At 36.7% G+C, this 12,524-nt stretch overlaps 1 protein-coding gene across 1 annotated transcript; it reads left to right on the top strand.

Moving 5' to 3' along the window:
• Positions 1 to 280: 280 nt before the first annotated feature.
• LOC145897143 (uncharacterized) lies at positions 281 to 12,332 on the top strand. Its single transcript, XM_082985324.1, has 34 exons — positions 281 to 823; positions 1,296 to 1,374; positions 1,426 to 1,558; positions 1,706 to 1,865; positions 1,950 to 2,057; positions 2,119 to 2,250; positions 2,434 to 2,638; positions 2,890 to 3,051; positions 3,371 to 3,518; positions 4,034 to 4,135; positions 4,195 to 4,290; positions 4,709 to 4,834; positions 4,935 to 5,087; positions 5,230 to 5,393; positions 5,554 to 5,668; positions 5,797 to 5,953; positions 6,010 to 6,157; positions 6,212 to 6,376; positions 6,761 to 6,891; positions 7,002 to 7,173; positions 7,310 to 7,511; positions 7,769 to 7,903; positions 8,308 to 8,378; positions 8,435 to 8,627; positions 8,688 to 8,849; positions 9,002 to 9,184; positions 9,349 to 9,519; positions 9,755 to 9,967; positions 10,263 to 10,471; positions 10,780 to 10,981; positions 11,099 to 11,341; positions 11,522 to 11,704; positions 11,865 to 11,991; positions 12,077 to 12,332. The coding sequence occupies exons 1-34, from the start codon at positions 310 to 312 to the stop codon at positions 12,232 to 12,234; spliced, it is 5,622 nt and encodes a 1,873-aa protein (XP_082841450.1). The 5' UTR covers positions 281 to 309; the 3' UTR covers positions 12,235 to 12,332.
• The last annotated feature ends 192 nt before the right edge of the window (positions 12,333 to 12,524 follow it).

Below are 12,524 nucleotides of genomic sequence, written 5' to 3' on the forward strand. Positions count from 1 at the left end.
TATTTTGCAAAATAATGTTAACTGGTATGAAATAAACTCGATTGGATTAGTTAAACCTTCTTGTGCAATGCTGCTCAATGATGCGGAACGTATTTTACGAAAAAAATGACAGAATGACAGTGGTGATTGTAGTTGGATCTGCGTTACTATGCCAACACTGTGTAAGCCGGGGAAAACCCGTGCTTTTATCTTTCCAGCAGCTGAAAAACAGCCAGCGTTAGAATTTAAAACGTTGCATAGTATCTGCTTTTATATCTGTTTTTACTATATATTTAGGTTTATATTTTTCCTCTGGATTAACAGATAATCATGGCCAAAACCACTCTACAACAGTGGAAAAAGTATAACCCATTGGACAAAGGCTTGGCTGATTCAAACATACATGCAGTAAGTAACACGCTTCCATTTTCCAAAGATGAAGTCCTAAAAGCAGACATGTTGAAGCCTAAGACTACCTCATTGGGTGTATTTCCTGTACGAAGCTCTTTAGATGTTGATGACTTGAATGTTATGGTGGTTGGAGGATCCTTGCAAAGTATTTCTGATCAAGAGTATGAAAAGCATGAAAAGTCTTGTACCTCAGAAATTCATGAAACACTAAAAGAATTTAAAAAAGTTACAACCAAACACAAGCCGAAAATGCCAGCAATTTTGGCAACTGAGGGAACTACAACCCAGGCCCCATTTTGTATCCGGGCCAGACCTCCAGACATGCCCAGATCCCAAGTGAAAGTAAAACAAAAAAGAAGAGCCCCCGCACCTCCCAACAGTTCCAACAGTTATAGAAAAGGTTCTTTAAAATCAGTGGATAAGTCAGAAAAGTGTGAGTATTGTCTAATACAGGGTCCAAGTTTGTGAGCATCTGGGGCTGCACTATTGCTTTAATACCACAAGCTACCTGTTTTAAAGTGACCTTCCCAAAATTTTTTGCCTTGTATTAAAAAATAATCCTAAATTTATTTTTAAAAAAATGATGAGATGTGCACTACAGCTGAACTGGCAAGCCACAGTGTTATGTATCCTGTGTATTAATGTTTAACCAAAGTACTATTTAAAAACTATTCGTCAAGTTTACATTTCACCAAGATAATATGTTTTGCTTTCAATATGCATATTTAATCCCATAAAACCTGCTAAAAAAAGTGAAGATAAAACTGCAACTTGTGAAATTGTGATTAGAACCATAATTTTCCTAAATGTTTCTCCCAAAAAATACTTTTTAATTGTAAAATGCATGTTGAAGTGAAGTTTACCTAAATGCAAGGCAGTCTAAGCACTTGTTTTAATACCTTCAGCACAAAAAGTGACAATCAGCACAAGTTCCCCTGTATTAATGGTTCCTTCCCCTGATGATGCTGGTTCCACACCTAAAAGGTTTGTTGCGAACTTAGTACATTGCAAAATATAGGTATATTATGTATGTAGGTCAATTGATGACATGATTCAATCCCTGAGATCTTCCCGACAGGCAAGTGGAACACAAAAATCACTGTCTGATCTGAAAATTGACCAGCTTTTGCAACAAGTAATGACACATGCTGAAGAGTGGATGCAAGAGGTTCAATATGTTTTTCCCTTTTAAAACTCAATTTTGTACTTTAAAAGTATATTTTTGCTCACCAAGTGTCTGCTATTTTACTTAGCATTTCGTATTCTAGATTTTTTTACAGTTATTTTTACAGCTACAGTTATTCTGTTTTACTAGAAACAAACTGATGATGAGGAAAGGCAATTGGAGTTGACTGATGAAACACCAGATACAAGTGACATGGACAACAAAACTCCCAGAAAAGTTGAGATAGAAATTGAAGTTGATGTGAGTGACACGGTATCAACACTAGCAAGCCAAATATCTGCACCAGCTGGTAAGAATCATAAGTTTTTTACAGTTTTTTCCTTTAACTCTAAAATCAATTATTTTCATTAAACAAATGTGTGCTGTGTACAAGGCATTCCAGATGTTTCATCAATATTACTGAGAAAGTCATCTCATGCATTACCTGGAACCAGTTCTTTAAGTGAAACTTCATCTCCAATTGCTATGATTCAGGATGAAGGTATATGAAAAATGAAATAATTTATGTAGAGCTTATAAACTTTTTATTTCTAATGTTTCAGATTTGAGTTTTGATTATGAACAGGCAATTCATGACTTTAACTTGTCTTTGAATGTTACCAATGATGATGTTTTAAATGTACAAGGTGGTTGTCCAGCATTGCTGGAAAAATCGGCAAAGCCTGTTCCAAAAGGTATTTCATTTTTATTTATAGTTGATTTGCTATCACCGCGATTGGTTTACCTAATTGACCTTTTAAGTTGTTGAAATCCAACATGTACTGGCTTCTTTGGATGTATTTGTATGGGTTTAAAGTCAAACAAATATTTATGTGCATCAGATGAAATTGTATACTTAAAAAGTAAAGTTTAAACAGACAATGATGACATAGCTGGAAGAACATCGAAAATGCCCCAGTTTGTGAGCAAAGGAAAAATTCATCGGTTGTGTCTACTTCCTTCTATTGGTGATTTAGAAGTTTCACCCAAAGAATATGCACTAAGTAAGGTAGCACACACAGCACAGCATCCCATAGTGGGAGTAGGAGATGCCCCAATGTCACAAAAGCAAGCTTATTTCAGGTAGTTGTAAGAATTATTTTTTGTAATATTTAATCTGGTTTATAAATAAGTTTGACTTTCTGTAATATCAGCCACTTTAACCACAATTAGCTGCTTTTAGTTGGATTTTTCTTTGCTGTAAGAATATATTAATTAAATTAGTTTCATCATGTCTTGTTACATGTTTGTAAATTTTAGTATTGTTGTCAGTGTTTGATCATTTGTTTGACTATTTTTTTTTATATAGTCAAATTTATGTGCTGATATCACAGGAAAACAATGCCAAACACATTCCAAGATAAACAAAACAAAGCTTCGCCTGACAAATCTGTCACCTTTGACTCCAGCAAGCTTGACCCTCTAGACATTGATGGATGGAGAAAACTTGTTGAAGGAGAATTTACCAAAACAGATTACACGATCCAGGGCTTAAAGTAAATGATGTGTTGCTAAAAATATAACCAACAAAAATGTTATTTTTACACAACAAATTCATTTCTTTTCAACATATTTATTATTGATAAATAATATTTCATCTGCATGTTCTGGATTTTTGTTTGTGTTTTTGGTTCATGTCTGGTTATGTGAACTTGTTAGTAAATTTCTGACAGATATAAACTAAAACATAAAAATAACAGACAATGTGCCCTTTTTGTATGTTGTGCATTTATGTTTTCACAAGTCTTAAAAAGCAACTAACTGTTCCTGCTTTAAAGTTTGTAATAATGTTGAAACACAAACAAAATTTTACAGAACAGATACAAGAGACTGGGGAATTTGGAAGTTAATGTGGACAGTTGCACCTCCTAAAATGGGACTCTCCACTTCTGCCGTAAAAGCTCTTATGTTTCCAAAGTATCATGGAACGATGAGGTCTGCAGAAGAAGAACCAGAGGAAGAGGTAAGTACCTAAAACTGTAATTGACAGTAATGCAACTACCATCAGGTTTTCAGGCTTCATATTACTAGCATTGCAGAATAGCTGGATCAGCCACCTGTGCAGTGGGGTGATCCTGTCAATCATGCGTTTGCATGAAACATTACTGCATTGTAACTAGGGATTCTCAGTTTCAAATTATCCATTTAATTTATTATTATTATAATTTTAAGGTTAGCTTATCATGAGTGGAACAAATCACAGTGGGTATTTATTAATATGGTATAACAGGCCACGAAAAACCTTAATAACAAGCAACCGAAAAATCGGTAGTCGGTGAGTATAACCCAAAAACAAGTAATTTGCGAAACGTTTGTCCGTTTTTAAGACAAAAACTCTTTGCCAACTATCCGGTAAAATTAAGCGGAATATCCGGCCGGGTCCGGGTATTTAAAATTGGTAAATATCTGGCCGGTCCTGGGTACCCGGATCCGGAGCAAGACATCACTAATTGTAACACAAGTATTTTTCATTTCAAGAGTTGGCAAGGTGATGATGACCTATCAGACATAGTGGTGGAAGATGAGAACAAAATAGAATTTAATCCAAGAACACTGAATAGAAGGCACAAGTCAATGGAGGTGTTTAAGGCAGTTTTATGTGCAAACCAATAGTTTTAATTTTTTTATATTGTAAATAGAATTTGCTGTCGGTTCCTGCAGATGGGAAAACAATTTCCAAGTCAAAATCAACTCCAAATCTTTATTTTGCACCATTCAGTGCTGCTAATGCCCTGGTAATGTTATAAATTAGGTTTTATGTGCATTTAATGTTACAGTGGTACTCAATAAAATGTGGAAATTATTCTACTGTGTAAAATCAAATAATAAAAGTTACCTGGAATGACCATTCTTTTTGGTAAAATAATTCTGGCCGGATGGATGTTTTTTTTCTGAATCCAATGGCTGGTGTGTCAGAAATACTTGGATATTTAATTTTTAATTTATCCTCTCTTTAACAAATCTCAATATTATTTTGTAAAAATATTTTTTACTTTTACCATTCGTAAAATCTTATAACAAACTGTGTAAAATTCTATAATTGTGAAACTTTAGAAACAAAAGCTACTATGAATATGAAGACATAGGAATACTACGAGTTATCATATAATATTCTGCTATTGTACTGAACATCTTGGTACCTACATTTTAAAGGTATTGACAGACTACCAGATAGCAATGGCAGAAATCACCAAGCAAAGGGAGTTATTGCAGCAAGAAAAAAATGCGAAAATACCATTACAAGAAGGTGTTAATGTTGTTTCTGATGTGGAAGAAAAAGTATGTTTTATCACAATAATTTATTCATAAATTTCAGATCATCTGCGTTTTTGTGCAAATCTAATCCTTTTCTGTTAAGTTATTGTTTACTGCCTATTAGGAAATTGAATCAAACAAGGAAAAACAAGATTCTCGGATAAATGTCCGGTCATCCACACAGAATGTTGAGATTAAAGAAAGCCGGTCTGGGACCTTGGTAGAACAAACGCACAATGCTGGAAAGTCATATGTGACGTATTCCACTAAAAAACTTGTAAGACATACAGCATGTGTGACACTAGTATTGGTAAATTTTGCTTTTTGTCAAAGTTGTAATTAAACTTTAATTTGTAAAATCCCAGGTAAAAATTTCTGTTTGGTATTTTTTATAATTTGCATTACAACTGTTATTGCAGAAACCAAAACGAAGCAAGAAATTTGTGCAGACTGTAAGAAAACAATTGCTTAACTATAACCCAAGCAAATTAAAACGAAGCTTGTCTATTCAATCTTTTTTTACAAAACCTAAAGTGCTATCCAAGTTTGACGTACTGCCCAAGAGAATTATGCGTTCAACAAGGTATTGAATGTAAACTGTGTTGTTAGCTATTACAAAATACTCTAGAACTAACCCTCTGTTTTAGCTGTTTTAACAAGCCTTTAAATATCATAGCATATGCAAATAGTAGTACTTGGTGACCAACCAGAACTTTATACAGTTTTTTTTAAACATTTATAAGTCAACCCAATTTAATGGATTTTGGTTGGTTCATCAACCACCATCAAGCATACCCAAGCAAAATAGATGACTTGCGGGAATGGGTTCGGGATATTTGGAATCACTGGTTTGATAAAGTAAGAGTTTTAGCTTGCTTTTTAAAGTTTAAATTATCAGTATTCATCATTTAATTAAGTTTAAAATTTATCATTGATATTTTCTTATCTGTCACAAATAAAACAGAAAATAATTCTCACTTACTAAGGTTTTTCCACCGTTGTCTGATGATGAGAGCAGTTCATTTTCTGATGAAGATTTTGTAAACAGCAAAGATACGTTAAAAGAAAAAGATGCATTAAAGCAAAAGACTGAAAAGACAAGTGTTCCAGACACTATTCCTCCTGCCATTGTTTTTCATCCAGGTAACCCATGTTAATATATGATAAGACTTTTCAAAAGTTTAGTGCTCAATTCACAGAAACGGTTGAAGATACGGAAGAAGGCATCAGGCATGAGGTTGAAAACTTGACCGAACAAATTGATAATTTACCTCCATCAGAAACAGCCAGGAAAGCATGCCATTTGTCGCGGCGTGGTACATTGCATCGCAAACTTGGAAATATAAAGTAACAAAGCAATGTTTTTTCGTAAAATGAAGTTATTGTAATACTTTTTGTCAGACAATCGTTGGACGACGTGAACGCAGCTATTGCTGCTGAACCTCGTCTAACTCAAGCTTACTGGCAACGTCACCTCATTCATTTGCTAAAAGATCAGGAACACGATGCACTTGATGATCTCAACGCGTTGCTGAAGATTAACAGAAAGGATGTGGACGCATACAGGTCAGTTAGCTTTGATTTTTTAATTTAGAAAATGTTTAAGTTCCGAAACGTTGACCGTCGTTTGTAAACATATGTTGTTATAGTCCTGCATCAAAAATATGTGATTTTCCGACTAAAGTAGACTAATTTCTTTCAAAGGTGCTCCTTTATTTAAGCTTTTGCGATGGTAAAATAGTTGTAGCATGTAGACTTATTCACTAAAATAAGTTGGTGATTATTCACGCAATCGGTTTGGTTTTCCTTTAGTTATTTAATGATGTTTATATTTAAAAAAGAGTTGCAGATTTCAAAGAAAAACACGAATAAGTTCGTCGTGGACTGCTTGATTTTTAAGTTTAAATTAACTCCTTGGATTAAAATATGTACGTTATTTATATGTTTCAGATCAAGGGGTGATGTCTTTGCTTCATTGGGCGATTACACGATGGCTGTAGTAAATTACAGTCAAACCATTAAGTTAAATCCTGAAAACGAAGAACCATATTTCAGACGTGCTTCTATTTTCGAAAAAACAGGTTTTTATGTTTGTTTGCTCTATCTTAATAAATTGAGAGACGTTTCTAGTTTTGGATGCAACTGATAGAATACAACCAACTGTATCATAAAATTGTTGGCGATGTTTCAGGAGACATGCTGCTTGCGATGGAAGATTATGCGTCAGTGGTGAAGTTGAATCCCACTCGGACTGACGCTTTGTTGAAAAGAGCGATATTCCACTTTAATAAAAAGTCGTGGCATGTGGCAGTGTCCGAATTTACTCAACTCATTCGGAAGGAACCATTAAATGCAGAAGCAAGGTATAGTTGCAAAAGTAGATCAACTTCCCGTTAACATTTCCTGCGATATCCCATAAGCAAAAAAAACGCCAATTTTTATCCAAGATACTGCGAATGGTCCTTAAAATCTTACATTATTTGCTCATGATTTTAACAGAATATATAGAGGACGAGCTTATGGTGCGCTGAACCAGCACGAAAGCTCCCTGATGGACTTGTCAGCCTCAATCCACCTCGATCCACGAAACGCTGCAGCTTATTATTACAGAGGGGCATTGTTGAGAACTGCTGCACCTCACAAAGCTTTACAGGATTTAAGTGTATCTTTGCTGTTGGACGATACAGAACAAAACGTACTGGTGAGTGTGAGTATTTATACCGGAAAAACGCTGCTGGTTCTCTGCGGCGACCGGCGACCATACTGTTTAAACATATACATGTATAAGCAGGGGTGTATTGCTGTACAAGTGAATGATTGGTCATTATCAAGACGTGCCATCTTTTCCCTACAATTTTTTGTTTTTCATGTCGTAGCGCCCCGCTACCTATAAAATTACCTCACACCGCTGTATAAATGGCAAAATAACTAGGAACTCACGTATTTTATGTGATGCAGGCTTTACTGCATCGTGGAATTCTCTACAGTGAGTTGAAAAAGTACCAGGAGGCAATGGCGGACTTTGAACAAACTCTGAAACTTGACCACACACTTGCATGTGCTCACGTCAACATCGGTCTCATCCATTTACAGGTGACATAAAAATATTAAATCAAGTTGTTGGCCGTTTTTTATACTAGACTATTAAGCATACAGGCCCACTGTCAGCCTAATTTCAACTAGCAGGGGTTGTTTTAACCGTTAATGCACACGAAACAACGTAACCGTCAACAAGCGATCTCAGCACCGAAATCACTGAAACTACAAAAGCAGCAGATTCGTCCAAGAGTATCGAAAGCTTTTAGTGTTAAATATTTATTCAAATTACTTTTTTTTCCAAAATGAGCTTTGCATAGAGCTTCAACAGAGTTAATGAAAGGGTTGCCGACCTTTCTCATGAAAGGTTTTGTTAGATTGCCACACAACTGTGGACACCTGTTTCAGAGTTTCAGAAAGCTGATTTGAGGGTGACATTATATTTGTTTTTGTCCTTACAGGTGACTGAAAACTACTGGGAAGCCGCAAAACAATTTTCAATGGCGATTAAAGGCGACCCGACCTACATACGGTAATAAAACAAGTTTTGGTTTAAGTATATTTCATTGCGGTACATTATTTATGCAGCTCGTACGTTTGCCGATCCGACGCATTGGCAAAATTTCATGATTATCGATCCGCTGTCCGCGACATCACCAGAGCAATACATCTGAAACCGACTGAAAGACATCTTTACCTCAGACGGGGAAAACTTTTGCTTCAACTTCGCCAACTTAAACTTGCAGCTTACTGCGTGAGACACATCGCCACCCTTGATAAGGTTAGACATTAAAAATAATCGCGGCATTCGTCGGTAAATTTTCTATTGCGTATGTTACAGAGTTTGGTTTCAACGTCTGCTACACAACAGGCCGTTGTTCAATCGTTTCTGGGCAATCATACGGCGGCAGTGGATAGTCTGAGCACAGCCTGTCGTACTAAGCCTGTCCCACACATGTACGTGCTGTTGTCCAAAGCACTTATTAAAGGACAACGTTTCAAGGTATAATCGTCCGCGTGCCCTTCTTTTTTTAATTGGGGCAAACATATTTCATACATTCTGAAGCGTGAGGGGAAAAAAGTACAAAAATAAATTTAAAATTACTCGCAATAAAATATCTATGTTGTAAGAAAAATGTGAGTCGGTCGTTTCAGGAAGCAATCACAAATCTGAAAAACGCCCTTGAATTGTCGACGCTGTTTGCCTATGGGGAAACTGCTCTCCAAAACCACCAGGCGCCACCAGAGAGCGCTGAAATTTACTTCTTGCTTGGACAATGTCACGTGGAAATGTGTGACCATAACCAAGCTCTTCTCTCTTACAACGAAGCACTTAAGGTAGTTTATACAAGAAAGTTAAACCTAAGCAATTTTACAAAGTACTTGACATCATCAAATTAAGAAATGTGCCGTATCAGTCTTATGTCTGCAACTAAATTGTCCTGCTTTGGCAGGGCCAAAGAGTGCCAAAGCAGGACAATTCACAAAGTACTTAAAAACAGATAAACCCAAACTACGCTGAAGCTTATTACCAGCGAGGAATGTGCCGCTTAAAACTTGATCATTCGAAAGGAGTGCAAGACCTGAACAGGGCTCTTGCCCTTCAACCAAAGTTGTTTGAAGCTTATCTTAGTAGGGCGGCGTTTTATTGCACCAAAAAGCGATACAGCAAGGTATATGTGTGTTCATATATTTTTCTCCATTTTTTATCAGAATTTTGCCGCATAAAGAATATAGTTGGATTAAACAAAACAAGTTTGCGCGCATCCAGTTTCTTATACCGCTCCCGGTTTGTCAAAATTGTTTCAAACATGCTTGTTCATCTTTGGCATTTCAACAGTGTTTAAACTACTTAACTCCCAATCGTTTGCAAAGGTACGCATTTACACATTTTTTTTATCTTTTTAGGCGATTCTCAATTGCAATGAGGCTCTTCGTTTACGACCACGAAGTGTTCGGGCTCTACTTTGTCGTGGTGCATTGAAATATCGCATTTCAGCTTTCCATCATGCCATCACTGATCTCACGCAAGCGATTCGACTAGACAAACAGTGTTCACTTGCTTACTACAACCGTGCAGTGTGTCTGCACAAGATGAAAAAACATCAAGCAGCTTTGAAGGTGTGTACATTTTCGAAGCTTTGATAAAAATCATGTGGTTTTCTTAAAGTTTAGTATCATCATATTGCCACAGCCAACATAAAGTCATCACTGGTTTGATTTTATGTAAATTAAGTAAATTTTTAATAATTATTTTTAAATATTTCTTATCGACTGGCCAGTGTAGGCCATTCACTGAACGCCAGAGAAACAACAAAGTTTCCAGCTACTAACAAATTTAAACCCAGATTTGGTTGTAAGAAAACATTATCAAGGTAAATCTACCTATCTGTCACGCAGCACTGGTATGTAACAGGACTATAGCATAATTCTGATGCTGACATTGGACGATGCGAGTGAAGCAGCAAAACATCTGAGGGTTCGAGTTTTCGTCAATCGAGCTTTGTTGTACGTCAACAGTGAGTTTCAAGATGCACGAAATGCTGCGTTGGATCTTGAGCAGGCTTCTCTACTTTCATCTGAAGATACTTTAATTCTTCATACCATGGCATTGTGTTACCACAAGTATGAATTCTTGTAACATAACAAAATTTGGCATTCAATCTATTCGAAAAAAATAAATTTTGCCTAAGGACATAGCAAATCCTAAAACGGAAAGAAAAACCTAGGCTGACCTGGAAAATCTTTGGTCATTCGTGTCGTTTTTAACAATTGAAAAATTTTCCACCATTAATTTATTTAAGGATGTGGGAGCATGTGAATCTAGGCTGATGTTGCAACCATGCTTAGTATCGGTCCAAGTGTATTTGTTTGAAGGCCACAAAAGCTTCAAAAATATATTACTTAGAAGTGATGTATTGTTTCTGCACTAGGTTATCGGATCTGGAAGAAGCAGAAAAAGCTTACTCGAAATGTTTGGAAGTCGATCCGTACTTCCTGGCTGCATACATCGGTAGAGGTGATGCTTACTGCGATGCAGGGAAACTTCGGGAGGCGAAAGTCGAGTATGAAAAAGCACTGCGGCTAAATCCTTCCAGTGTGGAAGCCAGAGTCCATCTAGGCTACAACTTACAGGCAAGGAAACTTCGACTTCAAATTTCTCATATCAGCCGACAAGAATGGTTTCCAGTTACAAAATATAAACCTCCCGATTATTTTAACTATATATATTTAACTCACCTTATTGTACAGATGAGTGGCTTTCTTCAGCTAGCTTGGACACAATTTACTTCCGCCATCGAACTGGACCCAAAATGCCAATCAGCTTTGGAAGGTCGAGCAGTCACGTGTCTACATGCCGGTAATCTCGACGCAGCCTCTCGAGATCTATCGGTTGCCCTGAAGTGTGGAGCTCCAACAGCCAGACTTCTAACAGCCTGTGGGGTTGTTCACCAGTGTCAACACGACTTGCATTCAGCAATGGCGTTTTACAACGTAAGGAGCTAATCGATAAATGCAACAGTTGTGGTAAAACCGTACCTTATCTCCCATTTATAGTAACGTGGAAAATAGTTCAAATGGTAATTAGCCTAACCCTAAAATATGCACATCTTCTACTTTTGCCCCATATTTAAACCAAAGATCACAAATGAAGATGTTGTTTTTTATCAACAGAAAGCTCGATCCCTCAACCCACAATACACTCCTGGTCACTTCAATGCCACAGTTCTTTACTTAAGAGATCGGAGGTTTTCTGAGGCCAAGCAATGCCTTAACACAGTGGTGGAGCAGGACCCAACGAACAGCGTCGCTTTTCTCAACCGCGCTGTAACAAATGTGTTTCTTGGAGACTCCAAGGTGGATAATTGTTTATATGTTACGTCACAAAGCGTGTGTTTTACCAAAGCTTTACAAAGAATGTACGTCGCTTGAAAAACATTGAACTTTCTTATACATTGCAGAATTTCTGGGACATATTTGTTCAAAGTTTGTATAAAAATGTTTACTTACTCTTCAGAATGCAATGGAGGATTTTAACCGTGCGATTACATTGGATCCCCAGTTCGCACACTTCTACTACAATCGAGGAAACCTCTTTTTTATGCTAAATCAGTACGAAAATGCAGAAGAGGATTTTAACACAGGTAAGTGGAGATTTATGAAGATTCTTCCACTTTTCCATTAATATGAGATACATAACCGAAGTAAAATTTGTCCGGTTATATTTAGCACTCTCGATTGACCCAAGCGACCATATTGCCTTAAAACGAAGAGCTGATGTGCATGGATGTCTTGGTAACAAGGAAAGGGCTGTTGAAGATTACCAAGAGTCACTACTGCTCTATGAAAGGAAAAAAAGGCTGGGAAAGAAGAACAAACAACAGTAAACTCACGTCGGGATGTATATTGTTCATTAAGCGTTTACATGATTAAAAAATAAAAGTCTCTGAGGTTGAAGTGTTTTCGTGACGGTAGAATACAAAAAAATAATGGCATATTTGGTGTGATGATTGAAGTTTCATCCTGCTTTCTATACAGCTGGGTGATATTTCCTATCAATTCCTATCTTTGCTTGGCCGTTTGGTCAGCAAAGTCGTCTGATAGTCACACCAGCTGCACTGATGAGACCTTTTAGGTCGAAACAGTGGCCATCTGTCTGCAGCTTATACACAAATTT

The sequence above is a fragment of the Ascidia mentula genome, chromosome 4, assembly GCF_947561715.1.
Source record: "Ascidia mentula chromosome 4, kaAscMent1.1, whole genome shotgun sequence".
NCBI lineage: Eukaryota > Metazoa > Chordata > Ascidiacea > Phlebobranchia > Ascidiidae > Ascidia > Ascidia mentula.

What these genes read in the sequence shown, in the direction of transcription:
- LOC145897143 (XM_082985324.1), top strand. Translation starts at nt 310, where the DNA reads ATGGCCAAAACCACTCTACAACAGTGGAAAAAGTATAACCCATTGGAC. An exon ending in ATACAGAACAAAACGTACTG is followed by an intron (nt 7,512 to 7,768) that starts GTGAGTGTGAGT and finishes TATGTGATGCAG; the next exon opens with GCTTTACTGCATCGTGGAAT. An exon ending in TGTTTCTTGGAGACTCCAAG is followed by an intron (nt 11,705 to 11,864) that starts GTGGATAATTGT and finishes CTTACTCTTCAG; the next exon opens with AATGCAATGGAGGATTTTAA.